The 15,636-nt window shown below is 32.9% G+C and overlaps 2 protein-coding genes across 3 annotated transcripts in view; one reads left to right on the forward strand and one right to left on the reverse strand.

Moving 5' to 3' along the window:
- On the forward strand, positions 1–11,317 carry LOC148629694 (uncharacterized). 2 transcript variants are annotated; one of them, XM_088555426.1, is made up of 4 exons: positions 1–56; positions 2,659–2,878; positions 4,362–4,514; positions 11,243–11,317. In XM_088555426.1, the coding sequence occupies exons 2-4, from the start codon at positions 2,659–2,661 to the stop codon at positions 11,278–11,280; spliced, it is 411 nt and encodes a 136-aa protein (XP_088411552.1). In that variant the 5' UTR covers positions 1–56; the 3' UTR covers positions 11,281–11,317. The 2 variants fall into 2 exon arrangements, with proteins under 2 accessions (XP_088411552.1, XP_088411543.1); XM_088555417.1 differs by lacking the exon at positions 11,243–11,317 and adding an exon at positions 5,145–5,527.
- The window catches only part of LOC148629695 (ubiquitin-protein ligase E3C-like), a 25,849-nt gene continuing 17,263 nt past the window's right edge, over positions 7,051–15,636 (reverse strand). The window contains exons 19-24 of the mRNA XM_088555403.1: positions 15,495–15,619; positions 15,060–15,150; positions 14,572–14,670; positions 11,277–11,433; positions 10,555–10,685; positions 7,051–10,083 (exon numbers count right to left, since the gene is read on the reverse strand). Of these exons, the coding sequence (XP_088411529.1) occupies positions 9,916–10,083; positions 10,555–10,685; positions 11,277–11,433; positions 14,572–14,670; positions 15,060–15,150; positions 15,495–15,619 (771 nt within the window). The 3' untranslated portion in view covers positions 7,051–9,915. The remainder of the gene's footprint in view (positions 10,084–10,554; positions 10,686–11,276; positions 11,434–14,571; positions 14,671–15,059; positions 15,151–15,494; positions 15,620–15,636) is intronic.

A 15,636-nucleotide genomic window follows, 5' to 3' on the forward strand; every position in this document is an offset into this window, starting at 1 on the left:
GCCGTCGAGAGAAATAACGTTTTAGAGAATTATCTTTGGTCAATTCATACAATACAGTAAGTGCATGTACACCACAACAATTTTACATTTATTTAATTGATTGTATGTTTCCTTAGGAGCATAAGTCACAGTTTAAAGCAAATGACCAGAAAACATTGCGGTGAATATATATTTTATATATCATTGTAAATGGTATTTTTAAGTTATGTAACACTGTACGACCAAAGCACTTAAAACAGAGATAACATTTCCTTTCATAAAAGTAATATATGCGGAGGTTCCCCAAATGCTTGAAGCTCAGTGATTTGTATATTTCATGTTTTAAAATTTGTTTACACAATCAATATTGTATATTTTTTGCTTACCGATCAAGATCGGTGAGCATTATTAGATTCACTACCAAAATCATGCACTGGTTCCCTTTCCAATATCTATTTTTGTTTATTCTTCACTTAGCCATACCAGAACCAATAACGTATGACTTGATGTAATGTTTTAGGTTACAGACCACCAATTCAACCAATGAGCATTTGGAACGTACGCAAAAATAGTCCTACGCAGAAATTACCCCTGTTCCTCATAGTGCTGTGAAAAAAGTTTTCATCTTATTTAAAAAATTTAAACAGTTTCTGAAAGGAAAAACATTTCTGTACATTTTATAGGTGCATTTTGCTTCTTGTGATGTGAAGCCTAATCTCCATAATGATTTTTAAATATACCCCTATCTTGTGAAAACACTGGGATTTCCCATGCTATTTATAGACCCTTCACTTCCGGTGACCAGTACTGCACTGCAAGTCTGCTAACCCCACATGCCTTTCTGAGGATTGTGAGCTGACATATGTAGAATCATGCTGATATATAGTCCTCTGCAGGTTAAAGTTAAGGTAAAGTCCAGAGAAGCCATTGAATATTGTGAAATTAGCATAGAAGCCTATGGGAAGTGGAATTAGTGGTTTTTAGCCTTTACCAATCATAAATACCGTTACTGGTCCATCAACTAGTTGCTCACCTAACCAGCACCTAGTCGCGCTAACCCTACACTGTCCTGACAACGAATTCAAAGTGGATTTTCACAGCGTTAGTAGTCGGCTGATAAATGTGAACAATGAGCTATTTTTGTTTCCCCTGTTTTGTTGTTGTTGTTTTTTTTTCATAGTTTTCTTAATGCGAAGTGGCAACAAATCGCCTTGTCCTCTCATCTTTTTTATTCTCAATTAAGGAGATAGCAACCGGAAAATTACAGAAATGGTCATTGGGTGGTTCCAACATTTTTATTTCTTTCAGGAGCGACCATTTGATTCTAATGTTGGGGTCTGACAGATTTTGGAAGCCCTGAAAAAGTTGAAAATAAATATTCTGGCCCTGAAAACGTTGAAAATAAATATTCTGGCCTTTGCATCCTAGAAAATAAATACGCATTCTGACCTCAAGTCCATATACGTTATGCAGTGAATTGGAAATATATAATTTTGCCCCAACGTGGTTAAAAATAAATTTGATTACCCGCGAAATTTCAAAAATGTATAATCTGACCCCACAAAATTTGCCAGCAACCCCTCAGAATCAAATGGTTGTCCCCTTTCTAAAACCTATGTGCATATAGCAAAATAATGCATGATGAATAACGGTCCTGAAACTATAATTTTTGTTAACATTATAGAGGTTACAATTATGCACAACTATGTTATTAGATGCTCATATGTAAGTGAATTTACAGGACTAGAGTGACCACTCAACCTATAACGGTGGGAGGTGGGGAATAAAAGATGGATCCACCCTTATCGCCCGAGGACACGTAGTCTACGTATTGCATCAAGAAACCCCACAAAAGTCATTCAGATGGAAATACGAAATAAGAGGTTCAAAATGGCATCATATGATAAATAATTAGTGAAGATCTGATCAAATTTTATTCTGCCATTTTAAAGGCCTTCCTTCGACCAATGAATTAAATTCCGAAATCCAGATCTATTGCCCAACAATTGAAGCTTGGTTTCGTGGACTCAACTCCTTCAATAGCGTATTATATCATTTGTAAACCTCAAAAGGCCTACAAGACAAACTTCAAGCAGATTGGAAACAAATCCTGAGCTTCAAAAAGCTTATACTTGTTTTGTTTGTGGCAATAATCTAGAATTACGGATACCAATAATATTCTTGATTCAGATACTGATTCCAGTAATATAACCTTTTGATGTGATTAACCGTAGCTGATTCAAGAATGCATCCACTTTGTCCACGCTTCAGGAAGTATTGTTCCCAAAGCCTTGAATTCTAAACATACATAAAACACAGTAAAGTGCAATTGAAACTAGTGCTGTTTTCTTCAAGTTTTGTTTGCTTTAATATCAGACAAATGAATATTACAAAGCCATGAAGCATTGGAAAAAAACCGAAAAGTGAATTACTTGAGCAATGTGACATTTCCAGAGATATCCAGAAATACAATCGAAAGATAATTTATCTCACACTGGGGAGGGTTAATGTCATTGCATTGAACAATTAAAAGAACAATTTATATGTTCTCACCATCGATTCACCATAAAAGAAAAGAAAAAAATAAGCGAGATTATTTCTACCTAACAATACTGAATTAGAACGCAAATCATGACGCAAATTTGGCTTTAGATGTAATTTGTGTGCTTGTATTTTCAGATGCCTTGCAAAACGAGTGGAATGCAATTTATAAAGCTTTTAAAGGATAGAGTACCGTATACATTCAGGAAATTTATTCTCCTATACTTCTCAGCTTTCTTATTTGTGATATCTGTGTGTACAAGTAACTGGTTTGTATGTAGCTTAGAAGTGAAAACTGGTGTATGGAGTATATGTTACCATACCGCACCATTCTGGCATTGCATTGCTTTTGAAACTAGTAAGTACAATTTAGTGAGAAGAAATGAATTACATTACGATGTAAATTTATTGGCAAATCAATGTTTTTGCTTGAATAAATTTGAAATTTTCCGCAGCGTGGTAAAGAAGCCAACTATTAGATCTATGTGCTAAGTGCGATTTTTTTTCATGTGGCGTTATGGAAACCCTGTTGCATAAAAATATATATCCAATAAAAGGTGTTAGGCCATACGTTTGTTAGGAGAGCTTATTGTTGCTAGACTATTACCGGCAATTACAAGTATAGAACATGCAACTGAAAGAGACATAAAAAATCGAAATCGATGGTATACAAAAAGGCTAAAAGTATCTTTATTATGTCTTGTTAATAAACAAAAGAATAAACCAAAAAAGAATTAGAGAAATTATTAGTTTAGACGCAAGGAATTCGATCGGAGTAGAATGACTGAAACGCAACATAGAGTTGACAGAACTTAAAAAAGTATAGAAAAGCAGAATGCTAATAGATATAATGAAAGTAGAAAAGGGAGCCATAAACATATTTTTTTTTATTTCGGAAAACGCAAATGAGCAAAATAAATGAAAATCTTCATCAATGAGTAGCTATCTAATGGATGTTGATGAAAGCCCGATTTTCTGACAAATAGAAAGCTCGTTCAATCGACATACTAAGTTGTGAAAAGTCCAAATTCTGCTATTGGTACATGTAACATAAAATCATACATGTATATCAAAATGCACATTTTAACTTATCATAGGAGAAAGTAGCAATGTTCCCGCTCTAGACAGAGTGTGCACATATGTTGCGGCTGCATTCCACGCCGCGGTGCACATGCATGAGCTATGTAAGCCATGTGTTTGGATTTGATATTTTTTTCATTTTACAAATTTTGCCTATATTTAGTCAATAAAACCGATAAATAAAAGGATGATGGCTTCTTTCTTTCTTAAAATACATAATAAGAATCGAAATTATATTCCATATCACACGAGGCAATTGTTCACCTATTTTGCATTTCCATCTGAACGACTTATGGGCTATCCTGACACATGAGGGGACAATCTTTCTATATCAATTCCTCCGAACACAGGGGCTTGCTCCCACTATCAAATATGCACCCCACTAGAGAAGATTATATAAACTAGTGGGCTGCATATTTGATAGTGGGAGCAAGCCCCTGTGCATGATACAGAAGGGCATAGGCTTTCTAATTCGTCGACCAAGGGGATACAAAAGGGCATAGGCCTTCCAATTCGTCGACCAAGGGGAGACTGTTTTCTCTACAACTAATTATCCCAATCACTTGATATTTAGACACATACATTAAATAGAGATGCTCTATTGTGGAATTTTATTTTAACTTGAGCGTCATCAAACTTCCCGAATGACGACTTTGTTTATATTTTGACCATAGGGGAAGGGTGGAAGGGGAAAAGGGTATCCTTTAGTGAGCTTTGGTCAGTTTTTCTAATTAATATTGTAAATATGATTTTTTTGTTAGATTTTGCAGTGACGGTTCAAGCATTCTCCATGATGTGTATCCTGGGTTACGTATGTACATCAGTATATCCATTCCTGACCAACAGATACAAGACTTCCACATCAAAGTCTTTCATCCTACTGTTGTCGCTTTGCCTACTTTGTTTGAGCATTGGTTAGTAAATGAAACTATTCATTTAAAATGCTGTAAAGTGTTGAAGGTGTTTAAGCATTGGTTAGTAAATGAACCTATTCATTTAAGTGTTGAAGGTGTTTGAGCATTGGTTAGTGAATGAACCTATTCATCTAAAATGCTGTAAGTGTTGAAGGTGTTTGAGCATTGGTTAGTAATTGCAACTATTCGATAATTTAAAATTCTGTCAGTGCTGAAGATATTGCTTTTCCTGTCAATGGGTGTGAAACGAATATGTTACTAGTGGCTTAGTTCTTAAAATTGATACTGCTTTCAATTTTCACAGAGTAATTATTAAAATATTGTGGCAAAAATGAAAAGCAGAGAAATTTAACAGAATTAATTGTAGAATGTAAATATATCAGTATAAAAACAAATCAAAAGCTTCTGAGATCTCAAATGATTGAGCAATATACCATATGACAGTATTTTGTTCTAGAACTATTTTTAAACTCTCCCTTTTTTCAAAGTCTAAGGAGAACCCTGAACAAACCATACAGCTGTGCAACAATCATACATTCATTTAGCCTATTTTCCCCAACCAATCATCATTCAGTGGGATTCATTGTACCAATTTACAATCCAAACAAGATTTACATGTATCTATTTCAGCTAGTTTACAAATGATGACACTAGTGATATATGCCATCAAGGTCAAAGATAGCATTAACAGAATCACAAAGACATTTTATTCCACTGAAAGCTGTTCGGTGTCTTGGTCCTTTGGTTTGACATTGATTTCCATTGTCATGACAACAATATCAGCCATCTTGGCATTTAGTGAAATTAAAAAGTTCGCAAAAGAAAAAAATAATGACAATATTCAAGCCAACAATACAGTAAATGGTGTAGAAAGTCAAAGTGGTGTATAAATAGTTTGTATACTACACAATTTAAGAACAGCTGAAATATTTGAAGAGAAATTGAAAGGGAAGTAATAAAATACTGTTGACAAGACAAAGGAAAACAGTTCATCTGTCTCTGATGAATTTAGCAATTAGACAGACTGAGGTTGAAACTTGACCATGTGCTATAAATACTAAACTTTGTACAGTAAAAACAAGAAGACATTACAGAATAGATAGAATAAATAATAAAACATATTAACTATCAGCCACGACCACCAAGTCAAGAAGAGAGTCCAGATATTGATGAAGTAGTCTTATCAAAAATAGCCTCAGGTTTATACAACAAATGTATCCTTCCACTGAATATGTACAGAAACAGAATTATAAAGATATTATATGACATGAAGGGTAAAAGCCAGCACTTCAATCAAAGTGCTGATATCACTGGAGGTTTTTGATTCTTGTGAAAATAGTAGCATGAACAAAATTTCAAAGATAATATGGTGTTAAATAAAATTTTGATCATATATTTGCATTTTAAATATTATCAAGAACATTTTTTTTATTTTGATATGTATAAACTGAATGACAATCCATACTACTTATCCAAATTCACACACATTTACAAATATTTTTCTGTTTCACCTTTTTCCCAAATTTAAACCTGTCCAAAAGTTAATGTGCATTTACATTCAAAAACTATATTAACAGTATTATCCTTCATTGTAATTATACTCAAATAAAACCAATTTCAGTTTTAAAAAATAATTTCCTTGGTGAACACAAGATTTTAAAAAATTAGACAATTTTATCAATTTGAATTTTCCTGCCAATTTTACTTTGTTAAATTCACTGCTCTTCACTTCCTGTTCTTTAATGGTAAAATATTACTGATATGATGAGGATTTGTTAAAATCACTGCTCTTCACTTCCTGTTCTTTAATGGTAAAATATTACTGATATGATGAGGATTTGACTGGTGTGTTACATGTATATGGAACATACTTAACACATTTAATGCTACTCGACACATTACTGCAAGAAATAAATTCCCTAAATGTAAATTTATTAATGTCTTTCAAGTCCAAAAAGGAGTCCCCAAACCTTGATTTGAAGACTAGATATTAATTTTCTTTGCAGAAATAAAAGAATATTGTTGGGTTGAATTATTGCCAGAACCAAATTTACTGGTTATAAAAGAGGCATTGAATGATATAAAAGGAATTACATTTGGACTATATTTTTGTGTAGTTTTCAGACAGAGTAGGGAAGTTCCGGTGATGGACCGGTGACATAAGATATTTTGATCCTCAAGGATCAAAAACCCATAAAAGTGAGGAACACAAGCAGGAAGCAAGGGTCTGAATTATGAATCAATCAAAAACACAAGAAGAGGATCATAGGCAAGGCTTAAGCATTTTACAAATAGAATCAACAAAATAAAGAGAAATTTTCACCACTTTCAGACAGTTCTTAAATATGAGAGATTTTCAATCTTTCAATACATGCATCCATAGCACCACTCCAGCTATGGCACTGGCAAATAGGATTATATTAATAATTCATATATATTTGAAGATGTGGAATCCTTAGACATATAATCCGGACATTTACCCAAAGTCTTTTCTTCCTAATATGAAGAAGTATTTACTATTTAAAGACAATTAAAATGCATTTCAGTAACACCTTTATTTAATAGATAACTTAATAAATAAACAACAGTATACAAAAAGTGAAAATACATCTATGGTCATCAGCTAACAAATGTAAGGTTTATGTAAATAGGTGAATATCACATATTCATTATAACACAGACACACAGAGACATGAACATTAAAGGAGAAGGGGAGTTAAGACTGATTGTTGTCAAAAAGGTTAATATTCTTTCTTTCTTTTTTATTTAGTAGCATTTACTTATACATATGTCACCAAGATTCATCATATATTACTACCCTCCATGGTGCAAGTACATTTACATAAAAAAAAATTCTGTAAAAGGACCATCTTCATGCTACCATGTCCCACATCAAATCTACTAAAATCCTAATGACCCTCATAGCCTGCCAATTATAGTAAAGAACTAACATTTAGACTTGCAATGGAATAAAAGTATAGTTTATAATGGTGTTTTAACATTCACTACAATGTACACAATTTTTCCTTTAAATACAGATAATTATTTTATTGCTTTCCCACATTCACAGTATATATAAGCTGATTAAAGTTAATGAGGAAAAAATCAACATCTAACAGTATAAATGTAACATATTTCAAAATACACCCGACAGAAAAACATTAGTATCCTTTATACAAAAGAAAAAGCACCTGCTCCCTCATCTATTAATTTACTCTCTAACAGAAGTAAAAAATAAAATGAAAGTTCCTTTCATGAGGATAAACTTTATTCAAGTACCAAAATATAGCATTAATGGAACATTAAATGATACTCCACCATGTAATGGTTAAAAAAATGAGGTGGCACAATGTTCCAAAAAAAATTTTTTTTTTGATTTAAGTAATAATTGAACTTATACTGTATTTTATGGTATTAAACAACTGTGAAAAGTTTAAAAAAAAAAAACATTATTCGGTTCTCGAGTTATCATAGAACAGATAGATGGAGAGAAAACATACCAACACACTTTTTAGTTAGAGGGTATCACATAATATCTCACCACTTTGTTTGGAGGTTATCACATAATACCTCACCCCTTTGTGTGGAGGGTATCACATAATATGTCACCCCTTTGTTTGGAGGGTATCACTTAATACCTCACCACCTTGTGTGGAGAGTATCACATAACACCTAACCCCTTTGTGTGGAGGGTATCACATAATACCTCATCACTTTTTCTGGAGGGTATCACATGATACCTCACCCCATTGTGTGGAGGGTAACACATAATACCTCACCACTTTATTTGGCAGGGTGTAAAAATGATTAAAATCTTCAAAAGCACTTTGGAATTCTTGTTTGATGTGGACACATATGAATGTAGGGCAGGCAGTGACATGCCATAACATGTCTATCAAAAGACTTGTGTATAAAATACTTATTTGTAAATATAAACTCCTTGGTGCCAAATCAAGTTGAATTGTTAGCATGAGTTTAAAAAGCTCATGTTTACACTGATTCTAAGCCTTATTTGTATACAGTTTTTATTTCAAGTCAATATACTGTCTATAACTTGGTTCCAATGGTAAGTGACAAACTTATGATACACAAACCTTAATTATCAAAGTACTAGGTCAAAAGGTGAAACAAATTATGAGAATATGAATAAGGAAGACAAGTTTATGTTAAAATATATGTCTCTTCAGAATAAGGAATTTTCCCATTTTGCCTCATTCCTACAAACCCTTACACTTATACATTGTGAAAATAAATCCTTACAAATATATCACTTCACTACAAATACAAGCAGAGTGTTAGTTGCAAACGTAAATAGTTGTGAAATTATCAAATAGACAGCAGTCATAAACTGAATTTTCCCTGTGTAAGAATTATCGATAATTCACACTGTGAAATAAACTTGGTAATTTCACTCTTGGACTTTCTCCCGCAAAAATGTAACACAAAGTTATTACATAAATACTAATCTGCTGTTTACAAAATTCAAAACTTCAACCAAAATTAATATAGAAAATCTATATAATCAAAAGGATAATAAAAAAAATAATACAATCATTATATTTTATTTATTCACTCTTTCTAATCAATCACCCTATTATCAGCAAACAAAATTAGTTTGTTTACAATAAATAAGTCATCATAACTAAACAAAGATCTGTTGATTGATGTTGGTTTTTGACAAAAATCTTAAGCTTCCACATTTTGGTGATGGAAACCCTCAAGTAAAAAAAAAATGATAAATCGTAATGTTTTTCACAATGACATTTTGTACTCACTGACTGTATGAAGTTTTTTTCATTTGATCTGACCAATAACACAAGGACCATAAATTTTGTGATTGAGTAATGAACGAAATAAAATATGTCACCCTTCCAAAAAGGGTGGACATATATAAGCTGATTACTGATTTTATGGTTACTTCATCAATGCTATGAACATATTTTCTGAGAAAAAAAATCTCTTTAAAATTAAAATCCTTTCGATATGTCAAGAAAGGTGAGAAATTGTATTTTGGTTACGAAATTATATTCAAGAAATATATGATGTTCAAAATTCTTGGGAGTTGAGCATAACCAATGAAACAAATTAGAAACCTGTGAAGTATGAATATTGACCTATTAAAAATAATTGAAGTATTTAATGAGTTGATATGATCTCAAATCAACTTAGAGGAATGGATAGAGCAGGTTTTTTAATATAAAACTGAAACTCAATAAAATTATCTTGAATTAAGATTACAAAGGATTCCCTGATGTCAGATTACAAAGGTTTCGCCATAAATGAAGGGTTGTTTCTTAAACTTAAAAAAACTTTGAAAATTTTATTTTTATACACAAATTATTAGTTTGGTGTCAAGGTTATAATTGGCAAACTTGAGAATTTGAAGAAACCATAAGAACATTCAGCTCAATTCAAATCCAGCACCAGATTCTATAGCATAAAGTAGTTTGGTTCGTAATGTCTCCTCAGTTTTGAATTCTGGGAGTTTTAGCAGATTCATACAAGTACTTGCTGTAGGGAGACGATCTTCATTTCCTCCATGATGAACACAGAATGCTGGGTAAAGATCCTGTCAAATATCAAAACATGTAAACATTAAAAGAATAAAAGAATACTACATTGTATTACTAAACATTAAACTTTTTCTAATGTTTAGAGCATAAGTGGTTCATATCAAACGGACCTAATCAGAAAACTTAACGTGAAATTTGAAATTTCAAAGTCAACAGACAGTGACTGCATGGGCATATGCATGAAATGAATACAGATTTTTGGTAGAGTAATGCTATATGATTGACCTAGCATTTATTTTTGTGGTTGTAGAAAAAGTCCACTGACGATTATAGGCAGATAAAGGGGAACATTTCAGAAGCCAGACTTTTCCCGTTTTTTTTCTCAGTTTTGTAAATTTCAAGCATTAGTTTGGACAAAAATGAAAAATAACTGTCTAGAAGCACTCTTTTTCAAAATCTCTGGTTTGTTTATATGTATTCCACTAAAAATATGAAGTGTGATATATAACAGTACAATATATACATACCTTAAATCCTAAAAGTGGAGGTCTAGAACAGCTGGTAACAAATTTAAGTAATTGTCTTTTCTGGTGATCATTAAATCCATCTACTGCTCTCCAGAACCATTTGATCACTTTATGATCTGATGTATAACCACCTAAAAAAAGTAAAAAAGAGAACGTTATAAGTATGGTTCCCTATCAGTAACTACATAAATTAGTTAACAATAACTACATATACTTCTCTGCCTAACTAATTATCTATTATACAACAAAAGTGTTTGAATTTCTTTTTATATTTTGAACTAAAAACACATTTTTATCAAACTAAAATTGTGTTCTTTTTCATTTACTTACAAAATTACAATTTGTGCTTCAAGCCCCCAATAATGAAAAGTTTTTGGACTTTCATGAAAATTCTATGAAAACTACACAGAAGCAGTATTTGGTGAAGACACTATGACTCAGCTATGACAAAAAACATGTAATTTGTGTATGCTAGGATTTGGATATCATTTTAACTTCAGTAGATGCCAATAGGAAATTTAAGAAAGTAAGTCTACACAAAATAAAAAGCCTGAAACAAGTGTTAGTAAATCTGTCCTTTTAAGAAAACTGCAATTCCACAAATGCTTGTTATGAAGTGAAGTTTTACTCTAATTATGGTTAAATTATTACACCTTCTGGTTGTTGATTTCACATTTTTTTTTTACAGTTACACTGAAATTCTACTGTAAATCAATACTGACCTGAATAGTTTGTATGATGTTTGAGGTCATCGATGTCTACGGGGACTAAAGCACCAGAGATGAGAACTTGTAGTTCATGATGGTCAAACATTCTTAGCCATTCAAGATTGATCAGATCAGCCATGCCCTGCCTGAATGCCATACAATGTTGTCTTATCTAGTAACATACAAATAATGACATGTATTGAGCATACATATACTTTTAATGCACGATCTATTCATGGCAAAATACTTATTGAATTTTTTGTGAAGAAATAAACATAAGCACGACAATCTTCAATAACTTTTTTTTATAACAATTCAGCTCATTATTTTGAAATCTGATTTTAGACCTATCACCACTAATTTCATCATATGAGTGCTGAGTCAACATCGAATCAGAGACCACTTATGAGCTGCCAAACCATATTTATGGAGTTTTTGTTGACTTGTTATCTTTGTATGCTTAGATTGTCAATAAAATCTTCTTGAACAAATGTATTGTTTCATCTTTATTTCATTTCAAAAGAACACGGCAGATTATGCTTACAACCGTCATACTTTCGTTTTTGTGTATTGATTAACTATGGTTGTTACATGGTTATTGAGGCATAGCAAAGAGTAGTTAAATGTCAGTGATTAGGGTGCAGATTTAGATTTTCACCTGTTGATTTTATATCAAACAATCATTTGACATGTTTATTGAGGGGATTAAGTAATCATGACACAGACCCAAGACAATTAGTTTTTATCAAAGGAGATTGTAAATTGTTTTGCGATGTAAATATAATTAATCTTAACAAAATAAATTCTAAGACATTCTATCATAATTTTAAAGTCTCATGTTTGCACTAATATTAAGCAAAATGTCATTTTTAAGCACTGAAGTTTAAACACAAATTTTCAATTCACTGACATAGTTCATGAATTAAAACCCCTCGAACTCTTCATCGTCACTGTCTTCGTTGAAGATTTTGTACATGTATTGAGAGTGGTGTGTTTTCTTTGTCTTCTTCGTCATGGTAATACTGGTCGAGATTGTCGTCTTCACCTTCTGTTGTAACGTCTGCTGATGATGCAGGACTGCCATCTTCTTGCCACACAATGTCTTCCTCTGTACCGTCCATGGTGTTTGAAATGTACATTTCTTGAACGACTTCACAATTATCTGTGGGTCTAACTCCTGCCAGGCCTCCAAGATCCAGGTGTATATTGTTGTTAATTCAGCTTTCCACATACGGCCAGTCACTGTAAAGAAATGGTCGGATGAAATCCAGTTGTTCCACTTGCGGCGAAGTGATGTCTTCATTGGTTTGTTGACACTGACGCTGAGTGGCTGCAGCATTGGTGTCATCCCCCTGGGAATAATGGCCAAGTCAGATTTCTGTTGTCCAAGGACAGCTTTCACGTCGGTTGTCTTCTGGCAACGGAATGCATCTAACACTAATAAGCTCTTAAGACCAGCACCTGGACGCCTGCCCCGAACTCGCTCTATCCAGTCTTTCATTATTTTGACGTCGACCCAGCCCTTGGGATGCACATTGAGGATCCCCTGAGGAAATGTGAGACATGGCTTTGTCTTTCTCTTGAATACTACATATGGAGGTAGTTTACCACCATCGGCAGTACAGGCGAGCATTACTGTAAACCTGTTCTCGTTGCCTGTTGTCTTTATGGACACTGTGTTTGACCCTTTTGGTGCAATTGTTGTATCAGATGGGAGATCAAAGGTCAGTGGAGTTTGGTCAGCATTGCCATTTGTGATAGGTCGTCGTCATTCTTCTTGTGCAGTTTTATGATGAAGGCCAGGAAGTCGGTCAGCTTGTCTTCATAGGCTCCTGGAAGTCGATGGGAAATGTGTTCTTTTTTAAATAGATAAGCTATTTCTTTTCATAAACGCATCAATCAACTGAAGCACGGAACTGTGTGTCTTGGTCTGTCCACTTAGCTAGGTGGATTGCCTTTAATCTTAGCTCTGTAGTCGAAATGCCGTAACCTTGCATACGACGATCGATAACCCACAGCAGTAATTGAGCTTCAAGCTCTGGGAAATGGAATTACTGCCCCGTCTGCCTTTTTAGTACGTGGCATTTTCTGTAGTCTCTATTTTTGTTTTCTCCAGGAATTAACGTGTGACTCAACGATACAGTGTTCTCTACCTGCGACGCGGTTGCCATGGGCTTCAGCATAGGATATGACTTTGAGCTTCTCTCGAGTGGTGAACGACTGACGTACTAAACCCATCTTCTGGGATCAAAATTTGAAGGTTAATAGGAACTTTATTTGATATCATTAAATACAAAATCTAGAGCTTGGGTACATTGCCCATAGAGCTCCAAAATATTTCCAATGGATATTGTAGTTTGTTCCAAAAAAAAAAAAATCGTAATTTGTGCATTGTAATGGACTTTACTTCATAGTTATTGGATATTCTACTTTTTGAGAATATTGGCTTCCTTTTTTCTTCACGTGACTGCAGTACCCAAGCTTTGGACATGAAAACAAAATAATTAATTTCAAATTATAAGTAAATTGTTCATTTATAATTTCCGTAAATATTTTAAATTAAGTGTAACTTTCTTTTTTTATTCATTCTTTTTTTTCAGTGAACTAATATCAAAATCTTTATCCAACGTAAAAACTAATAATTTTAAACATAAACCCTTTATGTACCCCCGATACACATCGGAGAAAATTCTGTATCTCATTATCACGCTTGGCCAAGCTATCAACACACGTTCCTTTTGATGACCGTCTGCATTGTTTGCTCAGACCCCATAATTGATTGTAGTAAAAACAGTCCTTCTTGAATTAGCTAATCTTCAGAAATTTATTACTCTCAATAGAATCCTTTCAAAGGTAATCAAAACATATGTCCAAGCTGACAATTTCAGCTACTGTCTACGTTACACATTTTTTACCCGAATAGTAAATGAATACACCTAAACACGGACAAAACAGATAAATACAAAAAGTAACAAAAACAATATTCTTTATTGAAATAAGTACACAAAAAAGATGAAATGGTTCCTTCTATTGAAAAATAAAAGGTCAGAAATTTTCGTGGTTCTAACAAGTTTTTCAATGCGATTTTCACTTCGTACAATACATACATACATCGGTAATAAAGTTTTTTACATCAACTTTTAATGTTTAACCACCCTGCGCATTATACACAAATGTGCACTATACACACCAAAATATGGTATATATTCTTTCTTTGTGTGTTGCATTAATTCATCTTTTTCTTATTGACTGGAATGCAATATGTAAGAATGGTATCCTCATTTTTAAAACTACTTTTAGATATAAATACCTGTTTATTGATTTTGTAATCAGCCATTAGATGGATGTACTCTATCTTGTTACTATTGGTTACTGGTATATCTCTGCCCCCTGGTTTTAATTCATCTACCTGTTCACAAAATAAATGAATCAATGGTTTTTCACAAGTGCTAGGAGAAGTTTAATTTGGATGCTTAATACATATATACTGGGAATGTAGGGAAAATGACCATTAGATAACAGCAATTACTTACAGAAAAAATATTTAATATCATATTACCTTTACATATTACTTGTCAAAGAGAATATACTTAAAATATCAAATAAATTCATTTGAAATTTAAACACAATACATTGCCACCTAAAACCTCAATCCTACAGAAGATTCATTCTGCAAAAAATTATGAATATTTAAAACTAACGGCAAACCAACTGGCAAGAAAATGAATGACCTTGTACATACAAAAAGTTATAAGAATTTCAAGTACATAAAGCCTCCATAAAGTAGACTATATAAACCTTAGTTTGTCCAAAGTCATTGTTGACAACAGAGAAATCAAGACCTAGGTCAGATACATCTCCATCGTACGTCTTCAGTGATAACAGGTTTCTGTAAGTAGATATATGAAAGCGTGTTTCAGAATGTCACAAATGCCAAAATAACTGCTAGCACAAGTCCTTTTACTGAATATAAATAAATAATAATTGATCATATTTTTCTAGCAGTTTTCAAGTTTTAAGTATTTGAAAATATTTATCTTCAAAATAAGCCTACATGTAGATAAAACTTGATATTATTATTAAAGCCAAGTTATCACAATTATAGACCATTTATAGCTAAAATGACCTGCAGATAACCATTGTATTGGGGTTGAAGACAGTGTAAATAAAGGAACTATTATCAGTTACTTTAAATTTTCAGAGAAAAAACAAACAACTGAAATGTTAACATACTTGTACATCTCTGGATCTAGTGATGCTAGATGATGTATGTCAAGGTCACCACCATGTCGACTTAGAATCTTAGACAGGAAGAAACTGGCAAACGGTATCTCTACTAACATATTCTCATATATAGCCTTGAATAGAAAGAATA

The sequence above is a fragment of the Perna viridis genome, chromosome 1 (genome assembly GCF_037379345.1).
Source record: "Perna viridis isolate PV_CMFRI_1.1 ecotype Kerala chromosome 1, ASM3737934v1, whole genome shotgun sequence".
NCBI classification, from domain to species: Eukaryota; Metazoa; Mollusca; class Bivalvia; order Mytilida; family Mytilidae; genus Perna; species Perna viridis.